Genomic DNA, 26871 nt, shown 5'->3' on the forward strand with positions numbered 1-26871 from the left:
AAGCTTAAAGCTTTCAGGAGTCCATATAACATTTTCCTTTATTACGTAACTTTAAAAATGATAACATTGCAAGAAAGCTTCTGATTGCAGTTTTCTAGTGAACTTTGTTGCTACTCCCATGTTTTTACATCAATTTAAGATACTCCATCTGCTGTACTGTTGTGATAAAATGAAGAAACAGATTCTCTCGTTGTTGTGTTATGGGTATTTGCATATCCTTTATGCATTCATTCTTAGCCATTTATTCTCATCTTGGGAGAAAGAGTAACATAATTCTCGTCATGTACCTGCCTTTTTTTCTTAAAGCATTAAATTTGTGCCTTGCAACAGAAGGATAGATTGCTGACTATGGAAGTGCATTCAAGAGCATTATTCATGCATATGTCTGATACAACATCTGTATGAGGCCAATCGAGAAGCCATTGAAGTCAATGGGAACAGGATCAAACCCTATTTCTGTAAACAGAAACTGTTGGCTCAGTTTAATATGGGCACTGAAGCTTGTATTTAAATTGATTTTTAAAGTACACAATGAATCTATTTTTTGTTAATTGCTACAAAAAAGAAAACAGAATTCTTATCAGGATGTAGGCTGGTCTTGAGGTTCTAGAAGTCAGAATACCTTTGTTCTTTGCTGGCTCTGCCACAGACATCATGTATGATTCTGGGCCCATTGCTTTGTTCTCCTGTGTCCATTTCCCCATCTATAAGATTAGGATAATACCACCTACCACACAGGTGTGATATGAGGTTAAATTCATTAATATTCGCAAGGCATTTTCAGCTCTTTGGAAGAAAGGCATTATGGAAATGCAAGTTATTGTTCTTTCTCATATAATTAGTATTTTATATTTATTTTCCTATCATTCTGTCTGAATTTTTTATCTGACGGGAATGTTTGGGAAAATGAAGTGAGGACTGCAAGTTGCTAGTGTTGCTCTTTAAAGAGAATTAAACTTTTATATCAAACTCTTTACTTGTCTTTTTTTTTCCCGCTCATCTCCAAAAAACAGGACATCAGAACAAGTTACAGTTTTATAGCTATTCGAAAACATACCAGTATATTTTGTTGATGTTGCTGTTGATTTTCTTGGCATGCTTTATTCTAAAAATTTGTCTGAAGTAGAGAAATATGAGCTTTAAAAAATACCAGATATGTTTTACTGTTTGAACATAGAACTTATCTGTTGTAGTCTTCAACACAAATTATTTTGTGACATTTTAAGAACTGACTCTCTTTTATTACCGTAGATATTTGTACAAGCTATGTGACCTGCACAAAGAGTGTGATAACTACACTGAAGCTGCCTACACATTACTTCTGCATGCAAAGCTTCTTAAGGTAGAGTACTTGAAATATATTAAGCATTTTGAAGATTTTGCTGTTGGCAGATTACTATGTAGCTTTGTGTTTATTTTTTCATATGAGCTTTAGGACATCCACATTTACAAATTATGATTATTGACTTATTCAAAATAAAAAAAGAAGTATCTCAAAGTTGTATTGTGATTTACTATATGTTCCATAATTAGATATTATTGTAACCTTAGTACTTAGCCTAGAGAACGAAAATTGAATCCATGTTCTCTCAATCTCGTAGAAGAGCAATATGACTTACTGATGATGATGATCTAAAATATCAGCAGTAAAAGTGCAATAAAATCAAGAGTAAATAGCATAAACTATCAATAAAAAAGCTAACAATTAGCTAAATGCATAGGAATGCTAGTAACTTTTGGAAGAATCTAAGCATTTGTTCTTGCAAATCAGCTTTTCATAGACAACTGTGCTAAAGTAATAAATGGGTCAGCCCATGAGCCTAGTGGAAGCTCAGTGCACTGTTATGGAGGATCTTAAACTTAGTCCTTTGCTTCAAGACATTGGGGAAAAATTAACAGTAGTCCTCCTTCCAAGATCATGTCTTTTTAAAGGAGTGTCTATGATAATTCAATGGTATCATGTACCGAATGCATCTAAATTCATATAATGATACCACTGTACTTTAAGGAATGTCTGAAATAGGTCAATAAATAGACTAGTAGTATAAATTAAATTAATTATATTACATCTTAATAAAACATACAGAATTTTAATATTACCAGGTAATAATACCTACCTTTTTATAGCTTTGATTGACAGTGTAATAAAGCCATAATGTAATGTCACTTAAAAGCTTCACTTTATACATATTGTTATCTAAAACTAGTGGCTTAATTACATCATTACATCATAAATATTGCTGCATATATTAACAGTTTCTTTTATTCCCTCAATTGTCATCTAGGAAGATTCCAGTTGCACTTCAACAGTATGCATGCCATTTTGAAATCACATTTTTACTTTATTACTCCACCCATGTTAATGAGTGACAATGAGTTTTTATTTTTAGCTTTAAAAGAGAGAGGGGGAGAAGTAGAAATCTAAACTTCACACTGGAAATAGTCAGATTTTTTAAAAATCTTTGTTTTTCTCTTTATGGCCCTGATTGTGCAAAAACTTACATCTGTACTTAACTTCGTGCATATGGAGTCAATGGGGCTACCCACACATCATAAAATTGAGCATTGGCATAAGTCTTTGCAGGGTTAGATCCTGTGTCACTGGAAGGGAGCTCAAAGAATAAGGGCTGGTCCACACTAACCCCCCACTTCGAACTAAGATACGCAACTTCAGCTACGTTATTCACGTAGCTGAAGTCGAACTATCTTAGTTCGAACTTACCGCGGGTCCACACGCGGCAGGCAGGCTCCCCCGTCGACTCCGCGTACTCCTCTCGTGGAGCATGAGTACCGGCGTCGACGGCAAGCACTTCCGGGATCGATCCCAGAAGATCGATTGCTTACCGCCGGACCCGGAGGTAAGTATAGACGTACCCTGAGACATGGAAAGGTAGAAGAAAGAATTAAATTTGGGGCTTGAGTTTGGATAGTGCATAAACTTCAGTGTGTCAAGATCTTCACTCTTTTGATCATTCTTCCCATAGACTTTAGTGCAAATTTCATATGCTTATTGAGAGCAGAATTTGGTCTTCAGTGTGTGAGAGCTGCATAAGTGAGCTGATGTTCATGCAGCACATATACCAGAAAGCATGTCCTTCTATAAACTTTAATTTTATTATGATAATTAAAACATGTAAAAATAGGGAAATTATTTGGTGAAAATTTTTGAAATTGTTTAAGTTATTTCTGTTTAGCAGAGTTTGAAATTACCCATTTTCTATGAAATCTTCCATTATATTTTTATGAAAACTTGTACTGCATTCATTTTCAGAATACTTTGTTTATTGAAAACTCTAAGAAAAGACAGTTATTGGTAAACTAAATTTTTCCATAACAATTTTGATAAACATTTCAATAAAAATTTGGTGAAAACTATAAAAATATTATGAACATTTTTGCAAAAAAATGAAAATGTCAATAATTTTGACCATTTTTCATGAAAAGTTTCAGTTTTGAACAAAGGTCATTTTTCTACAATGAAAAAAGTTTCCATGCAAAATACTTTGTCCAGCCCTGAAGATTTTTTTTTAGAATGAGGCTTCTGTATAGGTAACTGATGGAAAACAGTGTTTATGGTAAAATAGGTATGTATAGTGAAATCACAGCTTCCAAAAGTGGGAATCAAAATAGTCCCTGTGAGAACTAGAATGATAACCCTGAATTCCACAAAGAATTGACTGATAGGCAAAGTAACAAAAGGTTAATGCACATTTTGCAAGGTTAATGCTTAAGTTTTGCGCGCAAAATTTGTGTGTGCACTTCATTTGTAAAACCCAAATTTGCACTCTCAAGCAGACAACTGTGAGTACAAAGTAGTTTCATTCTTGTAATTTGTCACTATAATATTTCATTGTTGTGATAGCAATAATTCAAAATAATTCATCAATTTAGAAAGTGTGCATTTATGTAAATATGTATATATGTGTATGCATAGAGATATAAACAATATGTAGCTCAGTATTTGTACCTAGAGCTTTAACAGACGTATAAATTAAAAGCTTTTATGATTTTGTAGTGCAGTATACTGTAGTGGAAAGTGCTACAAAAAACCCCACGTCAACAGCTATTTGCCAAAGGACAAAAACCTACCAGTTAGCGGATATATGAAAGATAGGGTTGTCCTTCATAAGAAAGAAGTCGGCCCTTCTAACAGCAACTAATTTCGTAAGGATTTTTAGCTAATAATTTGCAGCAAAGTAGTTTTAGTAGTTTTAATCTGGGGAACACAGAGAAAAATGTTTGGAATAAAGAATAAATAAACTTGCATTTAGAAAGACACAATTGAAAATGTTGACTGAAACACTTTTAAAGGTTATCCTGGGCGCCTTCTTACTTTTCTCTCAGGATTGTGAATACATTGTGCCAAAATTGTAGTTGTAAGGTTGAATGTGGTTCAGAACACTTTTGTGGAATTGTGTGAAGACATTTTCAACGGTATATACTCCACTTTATTTTAAACTTGATTGGTGATTATATAAAAATGAAAATGTCAATGATATTCAGCTGGCACTTAAAGGATAAAGCTATTGCTAAAGTGCTTTTATAAGTTATTGCTTTCATAATGAAATATACTACACAGAGACATAACTTATGAAGATAAAGATTTGAGAAGATGGCTCTGACACCTTCAGTCACACTGAATTTTCCAGGGGGTTTTGATTACAAATTTGAATGAATAACTAGCTGATTTTGTGGACACAAAGATCTCTGTTATTCCCATTAGGGAAATTAAATGGGATTGACAGTCTGGATAATATTTTCTTACTGGAGTTATTAAATGATGTCTAGATTGTCATAACTTGCTTGATCATATGTTCCACAACCAAGTCTGATAGACCAGATAAAACATTTCCCTCTACTGAGGTGCTGCATCTTCCAGGAAGATGATGGAGTTTAGAGTGCAAGATAATTTCACACTGTCTTTTACTCATTAGATTTTGCAATTTTTTAATCAATATGTTTTTATGTGTCCTCAATTTAGAGTTTAAACTATTTCAATTAACTACACTTTGGAGTATATTTTTATTCTCCCTTATAAAATATTTTCAGATACCAGATGAGTATTTTAATTTACTACTGTTAATTAATTGAAATGAAATATCCATCATATAATCAGTTTTCTACTTCTGCAATGTAAGACAATAGAAAATAGCAAAAATAAAAGTAGCATTTGCTTTGGCTTACAAATAAGTCAGATCTGTTGTGATTTTCACATCCTAAAGCGTATACAGTCTACTTTACTTTCCATAGGAAAGTACTTGATGAGACCAGTGGTCCATTTAGTTTGATAGCTTGTCTCTAATAGTAGTCAAGGTCAGATACTTCAGAAGAAGGTGAAAGAAACCCTTCAATAGGCATTATGGGATGACCTGCCCCTGAGAAATGTTTTCTTCTAAATCCTTCAGTGAATGGTTGGATTATGTCAAAATTTCTAAAGTTTATTTACTGCTTTTTCAGTTCATGTAGTGTCTCTTCATTACTGTGCAGCTTGTAACTTAAAACTTCAAAGCTTCAGGTTTTTTTCCACTGGACCTTGAGGATGGGATTTTCAATGGCACTCAGCACTGGAATAAATGTCATCAGATTGAAGTCAATGGTAAAACACAAATCGGTTTTAATGGGATGAGACTTAGGTCAGCCCTGAGTGCTTTTGAAAATCCCACCTTTAAATCTGCAGCTATTTAGTTCTTAGAATTACTCCACACCTTATATAGGCCGGCTGGACGGACACACACACACACACACTCACTCATGGAGACTTTCTGTCTCATGGAGATGTTTTTTCTTGTTATTTTCATTTGGTCTAAATTAAGTTGTTCAAGCTAATAGTACACAGTAGCTCTTTGTGTATGGAAAAATGTAATTGCATTTTAGACTCCTTTGGAATTTGTGTAGTTTAGCAATATGGCTTTTGCATACAAAAAAGTGGCTACTTATAGAAATGTGACTTGAAGCTGAGCAGTGGAGACTTGAAAATTGAAATTATCATTGGGTCTTTCGAAGCCCATTTATTCTTCCTTCCAGATGCAACTTGTTTCTGATTCAGCTCATTCTATTGAGTATACACTAAAATTATTCTAGCCCAGACAAATAGATTGTCATACAGAGCGGTCTGGATCGCTTGGTAATCTAATCTAATCGCTTGTTAATCAAATCTAATTGCTTGGTAATCTAATCAAAGTTATAAATCTAGGAGCAGTGACACACTTAAATAGCTAAATCTGTTTGTTTATCAAAAAGAAGATTGAGAGGTGACTTGATTACAGTGCATAAGTACCTTCAGGGGGAGAAAATATTGGGTGTCAAAGGGTTCTTTAATCTAGTGGAGGAAGGCATAACAAGAACCAATGGAAGCTGGAAGCTGAATCCAGACAAATTCATATTAGAAATAAAGCACACAGTTTTAACAGTGAGGGTGATGAACCACTGGAACAGATTACCAAGGGAAGTCATGGATTCTCTGTCTGTTGATTCTTTCCAATCAAGACTGGATGTCTTTCTGGAACATATGCTTTAGTCAAACACAAGTTATTGAGCTCAATGCAGGAGTAATTGGGTGAAATTTCATAATATGCAGGCGGTCTGACTAGATGACCTAATAGTCCCTTCCGACTTTAAATTCTGTGAATGAATCTATGAATTGCTGTCCTTGCAGGGACTCCTTTTCATCCCAAAGTTGTACCTTTTACTTTTGGGGACAAGAAAACAATAATTTTACATTCTGTAGGAGACAATGAGCAGTTCTTTGAATTTTATTTTTCTAATCTACTTGAAGTCTCACCTTATCCCTCCCCCTTACCACCTCCCAGATGGATATTTTAGATAAAACACTATACCCCTAATGATCTTATTGAAAACACATCTGTATATAAATTACATATTTTTAAAGACCGTGTTTGTAACAGGACATTTCAGGTTGTGGGCCGTGCAGGCTTATCATCGCATCTCTGGTAGTTGGCACTGTTTTTTTGTTCTATGGCAAGTATCATGCCTAGGTATGGCAGGATCAAAGTGTGAGACAGTCTGTTGTTCATTGAGCCAGAAATTGGGGGGAAAGACCCTCTCAACCTTAATGAAGATAGTCATGGAGTCAAATTGTTTAGAAAGTTACAAAAAGCAAGATCCCCCCTCCTCCTTCCCCCACATGCACACCAATTTCAGGCAGCCTTTATATTTTTGTTTGCTATTTTTCCTTTTTCTCCAGTCATTTTTCTCCAAGAATTTTAGCTCTTTACCTTCTATGTATACAGTTCTGTCCACTCATATTGACATAACCCAGTTTTGTAGGCTTTCTCTCAGTGTAAACCTACTAATAATGGTTATTTATCCAGCCAACTGTGTTGATCAAGAGTGCCAGGTCACTCTAATCCCTTCTATCAAGGAGAAAAGGAAACCACCTCAAAGACCTGTCCCTTAGCTGATGCTGAGATATATAAACCATCCTATAATTACTAGAGTTCAGGTAAGTAACTCCACTGCCCTGGAAATCAAAATACGGCATCGTAGGTGCTGTAAAATCTTTTAAATATCGGGCCAGCCCTGATGGCACTTTTAAAAATAAACCAAGATTTAATGTTTGCATTAGCCCAATGTCATTGATATGTTATACCACCTTTTATTGCCTTCATTTTTTTCACTCTTCATATCTGGTTTAGTGGTCAGAAGAGGCTTGTGCTGCACATCTTACTCAGCGAGATGGATACCAGGCAACTACTCAAGGACAACTTAAAGATCAGCTTTATCAAGAAATTATCCATTACTTTGACAAGGGCAAGGTAAAAAAAAAAAAAAAAAAAGCATGTTGCACTGCTTTTCTCTCTTACACTCTCTCTCTCTCTCGCTAAATGAATGCCAAGTAGTAAACTTGCATCAAGTGACCTTCAAGGAGCTTTAAACTTGTTATAAATTGTGATTTGGAATGTTTTATGTAAACAATCTGCCAGCTACCACTTACAGATAATAATACTTTAAAAAAATCAATGGTACTTTTATAAATGCTGTGTTAAGTGTAAATAGGAAAAGGGTAAATAATTGTGCACATGCTGGGGGTGGGGAGGAGTGAAGCATCTTATTTTGAGAGGGTTCATTGGCAATTGTGGCTAATGCAGTCTGTTAGCTATCTTTGTTTTTTCCCCCTTTGTAACAATCAAATTAATTATCTAGAAGGATGGATGAATCTCAGGTTGGTATCTTAAAGAGGTAGGGTGGGGAGAGGTCAGAAGGGAATATTTCATTGGAATTGCTACTTTACTCTGGATGAATATGGGTTTGACATTGGCTCATTTTTTGTGTGTGTGTCAGTTTGTCTAAATTGGGGAGGGGGGGAAGGAGAGGGGAGACACAGTTGGTGGCACACCATTCGTCGGGCCTTTCTTGCACAAAATGGCAGACTCATCATCAGAATGTTCCAGGTACACATGTCTATGTTGTCACCGTTCATTGTACAGTTCATTTTTACAAGAATGAATTGTTGTTCTGCCAGCTCAGCACTATGCAAGCATATTTTTAATGGCTTCGTATTGGTTTGGATGAAAGTCCGTTATATTCTATGCACTGAAAAAGCCAAATATGGTCACTTTATATTAGTTACCTTTATAAATAGTTAATAAATGACAATATATATTTTAATAAAAGAGTAATCTTCTAGATTGTTATATAAGCCTCCAGGTGTGCTTATAACCATTGATAAGGTATGCTAGTCATGTATATAACATACTTGTAACCTCTTATTAACCCTCTATCAACCATTAATAAATTGAACCTTAATACAAAGCATGCCCAAAAATATATTTTAATTTTCTTTGCAGTATACATTTTTTGAGGCGGCTGGTAGAAAGGGTTTGTTTTTTATTGCATGTTATAGTTTCACCCTTGTTCCTAAATAAATTACACATTTTTGTTTTCAATGGCCTAATTTCCTCAGTAACTGAACACCTGCAATTCCCCCAGACTCAATGAGAGCCGAACTTCTGAAAATCAGGCCACTGGATTTTAACTTTAAATTAAACCAATAATGTCCTTTCTCCTCAGCTGCATGTGAAACAGCCAAGCTACTTTAAAGTCGCACTTGCCCATTTCTGCTACTTTTAGAACTAATGAGCTGTTTATGAACAGCAGGCAAAAATACCTGCTGTTTACAAACGTTCATCCTGTGCAGCATTACACAGTCAGGCATCAAAAGCTTGAGAGAACACTGTTGGATTGAATAACCCCATATAATTTGAACATACTGTACTGTCTGTTGTATAGTTCAGAAGTGAGAGAGGGAAGTAAATGTCCACTTGTTTAAGAACTGCTGAACAGCCTATATTTTGCCCCTTTCACTTATTTTTGGATAGTTGAAGAATATCAGTGTGCCCTGAGGTTAATAAACTCATGCAATCTTGGACTAATGTGTAAGGCAAATTCCAAAGACAGGCTACCCCTCAGTGGAGAATTACTGCTATTAGACCTTCAGAGTTAGGATCCAAGTCCAGAGAAATTCAGAATTAAATATTCTCTTAATGTACTGGAGGGCTGCACTAAATACCATATTGGCTATAGTACGTAGGCATAGTCTAGCCGGCTAGAACAGAATGTCAGCTTTAACTTTGCATGTCTTTGTTTTTGTAGTTTGAGACAAGATTAACATTTTGGAATTTAGTTTTTAAATTCCCCAATACATTTGCCTTTTTCTTGTATTTGACCTTCTAATCTGCAAACATTTTCTTTTTTCTGACTGGTTGATGTTCTCCTTTATTCTTGAGCATGCTTACCATTTTTCCTAAATAATTATAGTATTTTGCTCCCTGTCTCTTCTTTCTAAGCTGTTTTTTCTTAACCTTCCCATTACTCTTCTAATCTCTGTCCTTTCCAAAGTAAAATGCAATTTCCTCCAGGTTTCCTACGAGCCTTCATATCTTTTTCTTCCTATCCTAGATAATTATCCTTCACCTGTTTTGTACTTTTTGCTATCATCTTTTGGTTTTCCCCCTGGAATTACAATGTTTGGCTAAGGTCTTGTAATTTTCCATAAAGCCCTTAATCCAAGGACTTTCCTGAAAATGTAGGCTGCTCTGTAGCATGATGAGAGTAGAAAATAGAATGGCAGTAATAAAAGAAAAATGTAGTCCATGTGGAGAAGTTGATGTTAGTCAATGTTAAAGAACCACTGAAGCCAAGAAATAGGCTAGAGGCACTAGTAAAAATAATATATATTTTATAACCCAATTTATGTGGTCTCTGCAACCATTTTCAACAGAAGCTGTGGAATGCCTGTTCCTATTCCTTTTTAGTAAAATGTACAACTTCTTGAACATGTTTTAAGGTTAGAGCTGGATATTATGGATATACAAACCAATAAACATTTTTCACAACTATTTCATAAATTAAAAATGTTGGCCTCAGAAGCGAGCAATAAATAAATAAATTCACACTGCTGATTGATTTGATAAAAATCATACTTTTGCTGGATTCACAGTAATTAAAGCATAAGTGGTATTTTACACTAAATATCTTGTGATGGCAAAAAGCTCAGATGTCTGTTGCAGCTCACGTGATAGCCTTTCTCTGTGAAATTTATACTGAGGGCCAGTGCAAGGTCGGTACACTGCTTAAGTCACACTTAAGGCTTTAAATAGGAATTAAGTGGTGCGTAGGCCTTGTATGAATTTTAGCCCATGACAATATATTCAAGAAAATGAGGGATACAACTAAACATTTTATATTCTTCATACCATAAGCAATAGGGAAAGATGTGCTTACTGTGAACGATAACTAGATGGATACATCCTCCTTTCACTGCCTCATCCCCATTATTTTTCATTTCTTCAAGACTAGATTACTTCCCTTACTACCTGTCTGTCCCAGGCCCTATATTCTGATTTCAAAAGGCTATTACTTACATATAGTGTAGTATCTAATGGGCTACATCTGCTCCAGTCAGCAGTAATTAACCTTCAGCTCCCTGCCAGGTTGCAACGACTGCTCCCAAGGTGGGCAACAGAGAATTCTGCCACCCTGTTCCAAGGGTTCTCAGTAGGCAGGTTTGTGTCGACAAAGGCATGTGGGGAGGGCAGCAAGAAGAAATGAGAGGAACTATATACATTAGGGACGGGTTTAATAATGTGGTATGTTACAAAGAATTGAACATGATGCAAAAGATAAGAGTAAACCACTGAACAAATTCAAATAGGAGATTTAAATGGTCAAAGCAGCTGGAGGAGGAGATTAATTTTAGGAGTAGCTTTTTGATGAAACTGAGGGGGTGGAATGAAATGAGATGCATGGAGGCCAGACAGGAGGAAGTTGCAAGACAGAAGGACTTTAGAGGTGATGAAGAGGAGGAAACAACAGTATTTAGAAAGAACCTGGAATAGTCTAAGGTTATGGAGAAGGAAAAGAGAGCAGAAAGCTTTTGAAGGAAAGTTGAGAAGTTCAGTTTTCACTCTTTTGAGGTTGTCATAGTTGAAGGATAATCTGGGAGGAGACATCAGAAGGACAGTCAGCAATCCAAAACTGCACAAAGATAGTTTGGGTAGACAGATAGAGATATGTAGTGTTCAAGATAACCATTTATACGAGAGCTATATTAACTTTCTGTTTAGTAAAAGGAGCTGCAGATAATCTCCAATCACTGAATAGAGCAGATTCCTGTGTACTCTACTGAAGTAGCATGTATTAAATGTTTCTTTACAATAATATGATAAATTGTCCTTTACATAATTTGCTAAATTGCAGTTTTACAAAGATTGATATAGCATGAGCAGATGAATTTTCCTTAGGAGAGGGTAGAAGAGGATGGGATTAAGGACAGAACCCTGGTGCACACCAATGGATAACTAAAGAGAAGATGAAGAGGAAATGCTGGGTAGAGAGATAGAAGAAGAAAGAGGGCATCAGAATCACTAAAGCCCAGGGAGAGAAACCTGCAGAGGAGGAGAAGGGGTGATTGACTATTTTGACAGATTGAGGAGGATGACTATGGAGTGAGACCATCTTCTGGAACTCTTTTGAAATGAATCTAGTCAGGTATTATTATTAGAGGGTTTCTAGACACCTTCCCATCAGTGTTTATGACACACGTTAAATCCAGTGTTAAGAGCTGACAAAGAATGTATTTTTATCATTGCATTACATATGTAGGCTTTTTTAGAAGTTTTATAATAGCTTCTGGAACTTAGGTACAGTCGTTAGGACTCTCCTAAGATTTAGCAGTATTGTGAACTAATATTCCTATCTTGGAACATTATATTTTTACTTATCGTTAACTCAGCCAGAAGTTAACTGATATCCATTTCTATTGCTAAGGAACCTTTTTAAAGCATATGAAACTAGACCCCATAGCTCTTTTCAGGCTGTGACTATTTCATGTGAACTTTAAAATTAATTTAATTATAGGCTATTCGATAAAAAGAATATCCTTTCAGATTCTCAAAGGCTTTCCCATAGAAGGATGTAGTCAGAGTCCTGTATATGCCACACAACTGAATTCAGGAGGACACTTTTTTCCTCATTCTTTCAACAGAAGAGTGGCGTTTTCCCTATAAAATCAGAACCCATTCTCACTTGTACGCTATCCAGATCAATTGTTTCTTGCATTAAGGAATCATGCATCAAACAAGTACTATATACTAGCTCCCTTTCCCATTACAGCTCATTTCTCTAAAAGACTTACCATGTCCTAGGCAAAGCTGGGAAAAGTTCCAAAGCAAGAAGTCTGTGAGGAAGCAGATTGGGTATTACTGACCTTCAAGAATATTTATAGATTTCAGTTAACAGAATCCTTTGTCACAGCCATACTGCCCTCATCCAATATACATTAGCTGTAGTATACACAAGGGAATTTTTCTGAGAGTTTGCAGTGGATTTTAGGTGCACACTTTACTTGAAGATGGATATCTAAAACCCTCACAATGTTAGAAAAATTGTAAGGATTAGTTTTATGCTTACATTTTCTTCTCCCTGCCATGATGGTAGCTCTCCCAATTCTTGTTGAGAAAGTAAAGGAGGGGAAAAGGCAAATGGTTACCTGACTGTGGGCAACTGGAATTGAGGGCACTCAGCAACACACAGATTGGAAGGTAAAAACCTCTTCTTACTCCCTCGCTATATGACAATTGTGATATGATTTCCGCATCGAGTCAAAGTTGAGCATGTAGGGGTATAGTGGGATTTATAGGAAGTTCTCAATGACCAGCAGCAAGTCCTTTCCTTTTGGTCAAATTACTTCCACAGAAAGGTACCAGTGTAGACACAGGAAGGAAGTTAAAAGAATTTTGTCCCACAGTTACAGTTTTAACAAGAAAACTAAGCAAAACTTATTTTTAGTATTACAAAAAATGATTAGAGAGACAAGGTGGGTGAGGTAATATCTTTTATTGGACCAACTTCTGTTAGATTTAGAGACAAGCTTTCAAACTTATTCAAAGCTCTTGTTCAGGTCTGGGAAATTTACAAGGTGGAACAAATTGTTTAGTATAAGTAGTTAACATATTTTAAGGGAGCATTCAAGGTGAAGTGGACCATTAACACCTCTCCAGTGTGGGCGGAAAGAAGGGGGAGTTAAGGATGCTATTAAAGTAGTTTTAGTATTTCAAATCAGAAAATGAGGTTGTGTCTGAGATTTTTTCCCCCCCATTCAGGTACAATTGTAGTTAAGTGAATTGTTTCTTCAACAGAATGGAAGAAGGCTGAGGTTGTTTGACTGCAGATATAAAGGAGAGTCTCTGTTATAGTCTATATCATATTGAATTTTGGGATTCATGTTTAAGCTCTCCATGCTGTAACAATAATTTATTATTAATAAAAGTATTATTAATATGATTTGTATTACAGTTGCTTCTACGGGCCCCAACTGCGATTTTACATATTTGTATTTATTTTGTATAAGTTGCCCATCGTAAGTCGCATCTAGGTTCATCAAATCCTTAAGATCAAGCATTTATAATTAAGAGTATTCTCTAACATCAAATATACTGCTACTGTCTGGTTTTAATAGGGACATCCATCTGTCAGTGATCACTTCATAATTGCTATGTAATTATTTTTCCAAAAGCCTGGTTAATTAAATAGGCCTATCTCTGTGCCCAAAAGGCCACCAGACTCTAGCTCTGGTGAGCTGCCAAAGAAAGAGCAAATTCTCCAGGCAAAGAGCCTCTCGGAGAATGACTTGTTTCCAATCCTAGAGAGTTTTATCCCAGGAACTGTCAGTAGTAGTACCACAGTCAAAGGAGCTATGCCAGTTTACACCAGCTGTGGATCTGGCCCAATGAGTTTATATTAAATGACACCATGCATTTATACTGAAGCAACACTTCTAGTTACTGAAAGGTAGATTGGGAATATGCTGCTAGAATTATTGTTCTGATGCAGAGTTCAATAAAAGGACTGAATGTGCTTCTTTATAGTATTGGTGTGATTCCAAAATTATTTAGAATTACATTTATTTTAAACCTGAAGTTTTTTGAAAACTATTTGATACAGATCATCTGTCACTAAAATATTTTCACAAAAGTAGAAGCTAGTGATACTCCAGTTTTGAAGACTGACTAGTTAAGTCTAGAGCAACCAAACAAAAAAACGTGTGATGAAAATTAAAGTAAGGGTATTTTCTTTGAAACAGACTTGTTCAAAAGATGTTATGGATGACTGAAGCTGTAAAGAAGTATTAAACATTAAGAAAAGTTCAGTGCTTTAAAAAGAATTCTACACTTGCTAGCTTACCACACTACAATAAATATTAGTTTTGGTTTATATACATTTGCAGGATATTGTTGCTATGAGTCAGAAGAAACTTAGTCTAAAACATAAAAAGTGCAAGACTATATTAGATTTTTTCTAATTGTTCCTCAATTATTGTAGCCATATCTTCTGGTAGTCAGAGGTTTCGAGTCACCCCAAGCATGGGGTTACATCCTAGTCATTGATGGATCTATGAACTTGTCCAGCATTTTTTTACCCAGTTATACTTTTGGCCATCACAACATAACCTGTGGAACTCATTGCCATGGGAATTGTGCATTGTGTAAAAAAGTATTTCCTCTTGTTTGTATTAAATCTGCTACCTATTAATTTCATTGGGTGACCCTTGGTTTTTGTATTGTGTGATGTATAAATAACGCTTCTCTACTCACTTTTTCTATACCATTTATGATTCTGTAGAGCTCTGTCATAGCCCCCTTAGTTGTCTCTTTTCTAAACTGAACAGCCCTTATCTTTTAGTCTCTCCTCATATGGAAGCCATTCTATTCCCTCGATCACTTTTTTTACCCTTGTCTGAACCTTTTCCAGTTCCACTGTATTCTTTTTGAGATGGGGAGACTGGAACTGGACACAGTATTCGAGGTGTGGGCACAGCATGGATTTATATTGCACTCTCCATCTTCAAAGCTCTTTAAAAACATTAACTAATATTCATTCCATCCTTGTGTAATAGGTGAGTATGTTGTGATCCCCATTTTGCACAGACAGAAACTTTGGCAAAGGGGTTAAGTGATTTCTTCTAAAATTACAAAGAGAACTGAATGTACCAAATTTTAGACCTCATGAATTCCTGGCTCCCATTAGTCCCAGACTAGGCAGCTGGCAGCAGACATTAGATTGGTGACACAGTCTCTGTTCCTCATAATAGTGCTAGAGTCCTGAAAAAAGAAATGCTGGAACTCACTTATAAGTGAGAGAACCAGAAGTACTAGAACAGCCTTTTGGCTCCCCCAAACAGTGCCAACTCTCCAAAAAAGTGCCAAAATGGCGTTCCAGGACAATCCAACACAACTCAGGCCCTGCTCCTTCCTAGATGTCCACAGCCTGTCTTTGGGGCTCTAGACCCCTTGTTTCCTACCCCACACAAACCAGCAGCAGCAATTGCTTTTCAAGGCTTCAGATCCCCTCACGACTACCCTCCCTCCCACCATCCAGCAGCAGTTTTTGAGGATTCTGGGTTATTATTTCATCCATTCCACCTTTGCAACTCAGACAGCAGCTTCTCTCTGGGACTCCAGGTTCACTGTATCCTTTCCGCCTGCAACTAGCCCCCAACCTATTTTCCTGCAGTCCGTTGGAATGCTTCCAATGGCTTCCCTTTGGAGCTGTAGACAATGTTTTCACCCCTCAGCTCATAGAGAGCCAGTACTATATCTCTTTCCCCACAACGGACAGCAACTTATCTCTCCAGCTTCTGGCTCCGTCTTTCCTTTCCTCTCCCTCCCCTCCCCCCAGCTGCGAGAGTGGTTCTTCTTCCAGGCTACGGGCGGTTGACTGCTGCCCTCCGTTCCAAGCTCCAGCAGCCACTAAGCTGTGCAGGCTTCTCTTCAGGGTTCTGGAATGTGGTAGGGTGGATGACAAGCAGGGGGTTGAGAGGTACTTACTCCAGGGCTTTGTACAAGGATGAGACCTATCAGGCTGGGGCATCCACTTGCCTTCCAGCTACCTGGCTCAGCACCATACCAGCTTGGAAGCAGTCTTGTTTATCATGCAGCCCGCCTGCCTAGTCCGATTGCCAAGCCCCACATAAAAAAAGGGAGCATGGTGGAGAGAAGACGGGATGGGTTTGTTTTGTGGAGGAGGTGGGTAGGGAGCAAAGGAATGTTTTTTTGTGGGGAGGGGAGAAGACCAAAAATGGAAGTTGAGGAGAGAAAAGGAAGGATTGATTGATGGATGGATGGATGTCAGGAGGTGAGAAGGAATAGATTTGATTTGTGGGAAGAGAAGGAATGGATTTGGATGGACACATGCATGTAGAGAGTGTTTGTCAAATAACTTTGTCTGGTAGAATTGTGTGGGCTGCCTGAGCCCACAGGCTCCCAGCATGGTGCTCATACCAATCAGTCACAGGTCTCTCATTTTGGCCTAAAAAGCCTCTGGGATAATATGTAGAAAAACTCAGTTTTGCCAACTCTTGTGATTTTATTGTAAGTCCTGTGCCATTTTGGTGCTGTTCTTAAAGCCCCGGGTCCCAGGATACTGTGATTACCTGAGTACCTCAGCTTTTATCTGGAAAAAAACCAAAACATTAATATTGAGCCCTTATGGTTGTGGAGAAAAGCTTGAAAATGGGACCTAAGTGTACCCTGGCAAACCAGAAGGCAAACAAAATGTGCTTAACATTTATAATTTTTTTTAAATCTCAGCACTTTTAAACCAATCTCATGATTTTTGGGTGGCTTGGCTCACTTTTGAATCTGTTTTGCGAAACTGTTCAGTTAGACCTGCCTGTTGGCTTTGTTCCATGAAATCCACAGCCCACTGAAACCTCCCACTTCCCCTCAGAACCACCTGCTTCTCCTCTAGATGCAGCTTGTTGGATGAATAAATGTCACCAGCTTTTCTTCTGTCCCTCAGCCCTTTCCATGGCTGCTCTCACATGGGGAAGAAAAGAGACAGCTCTCTTCCACAGAAAGGTGCTGCGAGAAAGGGGAAGAGCTGGCAAGAGTCAGTCAGCACTATTAGAGTTGAGAGTCGAGGTGAGCAGGTGTCCATGTAGGAGACGTCTGTGAATCGGTTTCACTGCATGCAGATCTCCCCAGGAGCGCTCTTTCTTCTTACACCTTCTCAGCAGCCAGCTCAGGAAGCTTGTGTTGCTGCATCTCAAATTCTTTCCCTGCAAGGCAGATGTCTTTGGGCAGTGACAGGGAAGCAAGTGCTTACCCCTTCGCTTTTACCCCATTTTTATGCTGCTGCTGTTTGAAGCAGTAGCCATGTGTCTTTCAGCATGGCAAGGAGTGGAGTGGCACGTGTCAAGAAGGAAAGTAGATGGCTTGGCGAGAGATGTAACTATGATTTAAAATTTAAGATAAAGGGGAATATGGAACAAATTGGTATCTAACTCATTCTGATGCTCATATTTTATTCAGTGAGATGCCAGCCAAGTTTCAGCCGTAAAGACAGGTTGTAAGGCCTGATTCTTGGATTTCTTGGTATGGGAATTTAAACATGATTCTTTCCATGTACATTAGTACATTAGTAAAAATGAAAAATAGACATTTAAAAACATTCTTGCTATTCCTCTTTAAGATTCTCTGTATTCTGAGTAGATGAAGGATATTGCTAGTTATTGTTAAATTATTTTGTGTCAATTCATGTGGCTCTTGAATCTCATGCTTGAAGAAGACAGAAAAGAGACAATAGAAATATAATGAATGTTTACACAAAGCAAAAGAAGTATCTCTCAAGTGTAGCCTGCTTTATCTAATATGGATTTGTAGATTATACCAGAATCTATCAGAAACCCTGAGTTTTAGGATTTTCAAGTAGACTGTAAGAGTTGGTCACACATTGGATACCTGGCCTGGCTGGTAGGAAGAGTGTTTATTTTTATTTAATCTTCGGTAAATAAAAAGATGGGCTCATGAAAGAAGCTGCCACAAATATTTATTTTGTCACATTTTATGCACAGTTGTTTGCAGGCATATCAAAATGTATTTTGCTATGTTTTGTTTAAATTTATTTTAATCCAATTTCATTGTTTGTCTAAGGTATATAATTCAGTTGCATTTTTTTTAAACAGATGTGGGAAGAGGCCATTGCCTTGGGCAAAGAACTGGCAGAACAGTATGAAAATGAAATGTTTGATTATGAACAACTCAGTGAACTGCTGGTAGGTTTCTTTTCCATTCAGTTTAAATTAACATCGATATTATCAAACAGTTTCTCTGGAATTTCACTTTTTATGTTTTTAAAATAATATTGAAAACTCCTCTTACCTTGGTTATACTAGCCCAGTGGGAAGAATGATTTACTTGGCCTCTTGGGGCAGATGTTGGCTGGCAGATTAATTAAATGACCATCTTTGGAAGTGACTTAAGTGGAAAATGTTTGTTTTTTATGTTGGAACGAAGATAATCTGTTTACAGTTTGCTTGTAGTCAGAAGGAAATATGGGATTTTAAAAAAAAATAGATGGATGTATCTTGGCAAGATGTGTACATGAAAATTTCCTATCATTCCTGGAGCAATTAAAGATAGAGAGAGCTCAGACTTTGATAGAATTATTTTAAAATTTTTAAACTGTATGTAAATACAGTTATTTCAAAGGGCATCTGCATAATAACTTTACCAATAACTGTGGAGCTTGTAGCTTGTTAGTAATAATGAGGTGTACTGAACAGAGTATAGGACTGGAAACCAGGAAATTGAATTTTTTTCTTCTCTGTCACTGACCTACTATTTAGCCTTCAGAAAGTCACTTAAAGTGTTGTTTTACTTTCAAAATTGACTAAGGAATACCAGATATTTTAATTATTACTGGGCACACTAAGGCATGACTTGAAAAGATACTGGGGAAGAGAAGGCAGGCATTGATCCATTACAAAAAGTTGTGAATCACTATTGTTCTAGAAGTATATGTTGATTTTTCCTTAGCACCAGCAATACCTAAATTCTGGATTGTGAATGTTCACTTTCTAATTCAGCTTCTCATCAATCCCATTTTTAAAAAAATCTTTGTAATTTTTAAATAATAATAATTTCTTCTCCTGAAAACTGGCTGGTCTGCGGCAATAACTGCAGATAATACCATTAAGTGTTCCAGACTGTAGCCATGCTCTGAATTCTTGATCTCATTGTGAATCGCAACAAAAGGTCGAGGATTCCTTCTTGGAATCTCATCCATCAGGGAATCCATTTATGTGCAGACCTCAGGAATAGTTCATATCCATAAAGAGACTGACTGTCCAGATGTTACATTCTCTTCCTGGGGAATGCAGTTTCTTGGCTTTGTTGCTTGCCTTGAGATTATATCTTTGGCCTGCTTCTGGGTTCAGATCCATCAGATGTTCCTTCTGTGCATCATATCCAGCAAAGAATAGAGCATGGCCCAAATGATATGTAGTCCCTTGCATATATAACTTTTTGTAACCATTCCACAGATGATTTTCTCTCATATGGTGATCCCGCAACTCAACCCTGGTTAAGAGAACTTGCATGTCTGATGTCCATTTAACTGTTCTAACTACACTTGTGAGTCTGTCTGGTTAGAAGATGCATGTGGAGATGGTAGGATGGCTCCAGGGAAATGGCCATATAAAAGTGATAAAGCTCTACTGAAAAGTTCTAGACTCAAGAGCTATATGAAGGACACTTCTACTGCTACTTACATTTATGATGTGTGGAACCGGTCCTAGCAGGAAACCAGTTCTAGTCTAGTCTGACAGTTGAGCAGCAGTTGTCTATGTGAATGTGAAGGGGTTCCACTCACTGCAGGAGTCCCTATTGTGGCTAGGTCTGACAATTAGCTCTCGCCCTGTCTGGCACCCCATTCTGCTGGGTGCTTGATCTGTGGCCCCTCTCTCTTTGGGACTTGGGATACTCCATCTTTGTGACTTGACCCTTGGGCCAGGTAACTATACAGTCCCCTATCACTGGAAGACTGTTTTCAGGTGGTCTTCTGTTCCAATTATCCAGGTCCTGTGCCACTTCCCCTCTGGCTGGTAGGGGAACCTGGGTCCACCAGCTATTCTGGGTTCCAGAGCAGGGACCCTATGACTAGCAACCTATTTCTATGATTCTGTATATAGATTCTATCATCCCTTGGCTGGCTAATTACTGTCAATCTTTAAATTGGATCATACAGATGAAACCAGAGAATATTTTTTAAATAATAGCTTAGTATTTATAAGTAGTCATATATAAAAGAATTTCATAAAGGGAAACATGCATATAACTTTATCAGGAAAAGTTATTACATAAGATTTTCATCTCCAATTTAAAGCTCAAATACAAATTTTTTTGAAATTACAAAATCATTTGAAACAGTGAATCAGCTACAAGTAGTCTGCTGTCTGTCTAGATTTCAAAGAGAGATTTGGACAAATCTTCTTCAGTAGGAGGCATGCTAGATCTCATTCAGTACAAGAGTACCCATAACATGGACTTTGATAGGCTGCATATTTCTGCTCTCCAATCCTTGTAGCTAATGTATCTTTGCCCTCTTCTTGGCAAGGCAGGTTTAGATTTAGCTGGTCTCTCTTGTTTATACCAATCCAACTGTGTATCTCACACTGTCTAAAAGTGATTTTAGTGGTAGCTGACCATCTGTGAAAACTGAGCTAATTCTCCGACCTCTTAAGATTGTTCTGCAATGCTTTGGTGTTGGGAGTCCCAGGTTCAAGTCTTTGCTCCACCACAGACTTACTTACTTTGTTATCTTGTTATCTTGCGCAGGTCACTTAGCCTCTCTCTGCCTCAGTTTCCCCTCTCTACAATGGGGATAAAGCACTTCCTTCCTCACAGCAGTGTGAGGATAAATATACATTAAAAGGTTATGAGGTGCTCAAATACCAAGGTAATGGGGACCACAGAAGTACCTTAGATAGATATATAGAAAGATACAGGTTGCCTAAGTGGGCAGCTAAGGATCCCTCCAGTGGCACGGAGGCAACATACCCAGCCCCACAACCTTGCTGCCCTCAGAGAAGATGGCATGCCTACTGTGCTTCAAGAATTCCCAGACCAGTCCCATGATCTTATTCTCCTTAGGCAGCTCTAACTTATGGCAGGGTTCACAGGGGAATAAAGGTAACATACAGCCACTTTCCCCGCCCCCCTCCCCCCCCCCGAGCATAGTTTGGTTGTGCACCCAGCACAGCTTGGCAGTCCTGAGGTTTAGATTCCTAATGTTTGTTTAAGGAAGAGATAAGACAATGAAAGTAACGTCCCTACCATCTTCATCTACTGGGAGGCTTTTTAAAGCTGGATCCTGCAGCACCTCTGAATACTTTTTATGTAGAGGCTGTTGTTCAAATGTTAAACATTGGACTTTAGGACATTAGCAAAATGATATTTTTACTCCCAGTTGCAAAATTCACTTTTCCAAAGATGAACTGAGCTGTACTTGGTAAGTTGATGTCTTACAAACCAATTGCTCTCTGCCATATGGTTGCAGTATTAAAGCTACCCCAGATACAAAATGTTGTAGACTGAAATTATGTTAATGAGTACATATTGTAAAGTTATAAATTCTGTTCTCTTACCTCACATCTCATTCTCATCATTTGAGCTTACCACCGATTTTAAAAGAAATAAGGATCTGAGTTCAAATACAGATCAGTGGAGAGGCCTAATAGTCCGTGGCACATTTGTCTATGTCACAACTTTTCAATTTTATGGATGGCATCTTAAACTAGAGTCCTGTTGACCACCTTCACTCCCATTCACAATTGCATAACATTCCAGTTGCAGCTACAGCAATTGTTCACATTGAAGAGCAATGCTAGGAACATATTTATATAATGTTAGCATATTTTAATGCAATTTAGCAGCTGGAAAAAAGGAGGTGAGCCAGTACCTTGAGACCAGCTAGCTCAGCAGCAAGTGCTTCCAGGATTCAACTTTGAAGCCTTTAATCTATATCACTGAGTCCAATATGGAATTTGATACTTTTGGTCAGGTCTACTCAAGAAATTTCCAGAGGGTAGGACAACAGGGTTGTTGCAAGTCAGAATTCAAGTGCTTTGGAAAATTCCTTTGGGGAAGTATGTATTTATTCTGTCCATATTCTATATCCATTAACACAAAAGTTCACCCTAACCAGCAAGAATATGGAGGATAAATAGTTTGGCATTTTCAGATATCAATAGATAACTGGTCGAAAGATGAATAAAGGCAAAAAACACTTAATAGAGAATGATTTGAACAGAAAAACTCTTACACTGGATTCTCATCTTCAGGTGAAATCTAGAAGGAAACATTCAAGTAAAGTGTTGTTGCTGTTTACTTTACAGAAAAAGCAAGCACAGTTCTATGAAAACATTGTGAAAGTGATAAGACCTAAACCAGATTACTTTGCTGTTGGATACTATGGCCAAGGATTCCCTACATTTCTACGGGTAAATATTCTTTTTTTTTTTTTCTTCCATGAGTTACAGGTAGATCACTTGGTTTGAACAGATTTTCCTTTCATGCTGGAGAGGATTTGTAAATAGGAATCTTTTTGTAGTTATACGAAACAGATGTCAATTTTCTTTTCACGTATGACTTGGCAGAATTGTAGTAAAAGGAGCTATTCTGTACAGCACATCCAGTGGTTTATAAATCTTAAGTTTTCATATAATTGGAAATGAACATGTATAACCAGTATGTTTTAAATCTAAATGATTGTCTTGCTTTTGACTGTTCCTTTAATACAGAGTGCAAATAATGATTGTCAGAGAGAACAGGTTTTTACTAGTATAATATTAGAAGGTTGTGAAGGGCCGATAAATTTAATAATCTATTTTTGTCTGAACTATAGTTACAGTTTAAAATATCTAATAAAAGTATTTTCTAATTGTTTGTGATACTGTGATGTTTACTTACATTTTGTCATAGTTCATTTGCAAATTAAAGATATTCTTAACAAAAAATTGGTAGAAGATTTAGGAATAGAAAGTAGCTGCATTGTAATTATTGTATTAAAATATAATACTTAGCTAATTGGGGATTACAGCAAGCAGATATTTCCTATTCTAATTGTTAGAATCATAAATTATGAAAATGGTAAGCTCTCACGAGGGCATGCAATCCTTACACCTGGTAAGTGCAGGATTTGTCTTTACCATATATTTTCTAGTGCTTTGTCTATGTAGTTGTAAATGCTAGTTTTGCTTATTCTGTTCTTGTGAGACATCGGCTGATCTGCAATTCTGAAACTTGACTGCTTCCCCAGAAAATAATTGGATAAACATTTTATAAAATTCCTGAAAAACAAAACACAGGGAATGGTGAGAATAACAGTAATCTTCAAAACTAGAAAATAGAAGGTACCATAAAGTTGCTGGTAACTTCTCAGAGAGTATTATGTCTGTGATTTACTATTAATCTTGCCACATGTACATTAACATACAACAGAGTGCATATTTCCCATTATGGACAGAGTTATCTGTCAATGATTTAGAGCTGTTAAATACAACTTTGTGGAAATGATTCTACTGGGATCATAAGAGAGGCAGCAAGCTGTCTTGAATATCTGAGTACAATAGCAGTATATTCGCACATTCCAGCATCTCAGCCAGTAATACATTTGCATTCAGGAAATGTGCATAGAATACAACACACAATTTTCCAGTTGAAGCACTGTGTTATCTGTATATTCAAAGGGATATAATGGAAAGTAAGAATAGAGAGTTAACCTAGGTTTACTAATATTGGACTGATCTTTTTCTTCACAATTGAATAATTTTGTGTTATTGTAGTAACATGTTTATTATGCTTCAAAAATTGTCAAGGGTCAGCGTGTCATATATATATTAGCAATAAAAACTGTAATGTTTGGCTATTAAATGCATTGCTGACAGAGAAGGTTCTCACTACAAGATTTTCCCTGTATTTCAGGGTTTTTTTTGAGTTATATGAATGATTCACTTTTAATGTATCTATCTTCATATTTCTGTTCTCAAATAGAGATAAATATTTTTCAGCTCTTGTCAATTTCAAGGAGCAGCATTGCAGAACCAAACTTAATTGACTATTATAGAAATTATTAGCATTATGCTCCACAAATCATTGTTTTTCTATTAGGTTGTTAATAATTTTTTTACAAGTCTTACTTCTGAGATGAATAATAAGATAAAACATTTTCAGATTAGATTGTTACTTTCATATCAAAATTCATTTTAATGTGTCTTGATTGCTTTAGTGCTATAAACTTATGTGCTTCCTATTATACAACATATTTATCTTTAGAATTAAGCGTATTTGTTGAATGCATAACTCAGATTTATGTTACCGGTTTATCTTAATTTTCATCATTCAGTGACACACAGCAATAAGTAGAAATGACCTAGCATTAAAATAATCATATAGAAGTTATTCTTTTCAGATAACTGTAAAATAGTAATAGAAACCTGTTGAGAGAACTAAAATGAAATCCACAGTATCTCAATCTTTTTAGAAAAGCTAAATTAGATATATCGTCTTTGGATGGTATATGAAGTGCTGTGCATTAGAGTTGAGATATTATGTGATAAGATGTCATTTTATAACTACAGACTATATGGAACTGTCCTGCTAGATGTAGCAAGAATCTCTGATACTCCTTGAATACTCATTTAATCAGAATTGTTTTTGTAAATGTGTAGACATAATAGCTAAATTCTGCTCTGATACACCATGCAAACACCATTAACTTCAGAGGATGATTTGTGGGTGCAATGGAGAGGATTATTTGGGCCAATATTTTTTCAGATATTCAGGAAGTTGGCTTATGCACTTAAAGTTAAGAGGTACTCAAGAGCTATCCTGAATTGAGGCCTTAATTATTTGCCATAGGCCTTATTTAAACACACACTAAAGTTCAATTAACTTCAATAGGATTTAAGCCTGTGCTTGAAGTTCAATATGCGCTTAATGGCTTTACTGAATATGGATTAATTTAAGCTTTATGGATTAATTAATGCTTCAGCGCTGTGCTAAATTTTGACCATAATACCTGTAATTTGTTGTGTGTCATTCTGTTGTAAACTATATGTTTTATATTTCTACCACTAGTTAGTAGCATTTGAAGAATCCTCCAGATACACTTTCAGAGGACTAGGATATTATTTTATTGTGAATTTACTGTGAATATTACTATATGAATTTCACTTTAATTTGTTTCCAGAACAAAGTGTTCATTTACCGTGGGAAGGAATATGAACGTCGTGAAGACTTTGAAGCAAGGTTATTAACCCAATTTCCAAATGCCGAAAAAATGAAGACAACATCTCCACCAGGCGATGATATTAAAAACTCCCCTGGTCAGTGTATCCTTGGAAATTGCTACATGCATATGCTCATGTAATCTAATCAGACTGAGAATGTGTTATTGTTGCTAAAATTGCACAGTAGTTCACTGCACTTTTTATGTTTTTATTGATATATTACTGTCTTTATGGCAGTTTTCAAGAGACATTTCTCAGTTGAACCATCTCTCCTGCATAATTTAAACTCTCTCTTTTCAATTCTTAACCTGTCAATTCAGATATTCAGTGTTTTACTGTAAAACCAAAACTTGATTTACCACCCAAATTTCACAAGCCGGTATCAGAGCAAATTGTAAGGTGAGTTTTCTGTTATTTCTACCCTCTTACCAATCTGACTGAATGGCCTGCAGACAACACTTAAATTAACATAAACCCTTGTAAACTGTAATTCTTCTTCTTTGTTGTTATAGTGTGTGTTTGATTTTAAAAATAAGTTTCTATAAGCAGCCACTGAAGATTACACAGACACACAACGCTTGAGGAGGTGAGCCCAAGCTCATAGCCCAGTGGGGTTCTGATCCATAACTGGGACTGTTAGGCAGTACCACAAACCAAAATATAAATAATAATAAAAGTTACAGTAGAACCTTAGAGTTATGAACACCTCGGGAATGGAGGTTGTTCGTAACTCTGAAATGTTCGTAACTCTGAACAAAATGCTGTGGTTCTTTCAAAAGTTTACAACTGAACATTGACTTAATACAGGTTTGAAGCTTTACTGTACCGAAGAAAAATGCTGCTTTCCCTTTATTTTTTAGTAATTTATGTTTAACACAGTACTGTACCGTATTTTGTTTTGTTTTGGGGTTTTTTTGGTCTCTGGTGCTTCCTGATTGCGTACTTCTGGTTCCAAATGAGGTGTTTGGTTGACTGGTCAGTTCGTAACTCTAAGGTTCTACTGCAGTTACTTCACTTCTTTGGGCTGGCTCCATGCCTAAGTAGAGGACTGTGTTAGTTGCGACATCACAGTACAGTGAATGATGTGATACTGTAGCCAAGCAGGAACCAAGCAACCATTATATTTGCAGACATGACAAGAGCTGAAAGGAGAAAAGTAAAGTATGAATTTTAAACAATATCATGCTGAATTTTCCATTTTACCTGGCTACTTATAGCTCTTCAGCCGATATTGATAAAGTTTCCAGGACCTGGCACTTAATCTTTGCAGACTACCTTTA

The 26871-nt window shown here is 36.7% G+C and overlaps 1 protein-coding gene across 2 annotated transcripts in view; it reads left to right on the forward strand.

Annotated features, from left to right (window-relative positions):
* The window catches only part of DOCK1 (dedicator of cytokinesis 1), a 558093-nt gene that overhangs the window by 462255 nt on the left and 68967 nt on the right, over nucleotides 1-26871 (forward strand). For both annotated transcript variants that reach the window (XM_065408426.1, XM_065408427.1), the window contains 6 exons: nucleotides 1252-1342; nucleotides 7656-7775; nucleotides 18485-18574; nucleotides 22697-22801; nucleotides 25552-25693; nucleotides 25912-25990. In XM_065408426.1, the coding sequence (XP_065264498.1) occupies nucleotides 1252-1342; nucleotides 7656-7775; nucleotides 18485-18574; nucleotides 22697-22801; nucleotides 25552-25693; nucleotides 25912-25990 (627 nt within the window). The remainder of the gene's footprint in view (nucleotides 1-1251; nucleotides 1343-7655; nucleotides 7776-18484; nucleotides 18575-22696; nucleotides 22802-25551; nucleotides 25694-25911; nucleotides 25991-26871) is intronic.

The sequence above is a fragment of the Emys orbicularis genome, chromosome 7 (genome assembly GCF_028017835.1).
Source record: "Emys orbicularis isolate rEmyOrb1 chromosome 7, rEmyOrb1.hap1, whole genome shotgun sequence".
NCBI lineage: Eukaryota > Metazoa > Chordata > Testudines > Emydidae > Emys > Emys orbicularis.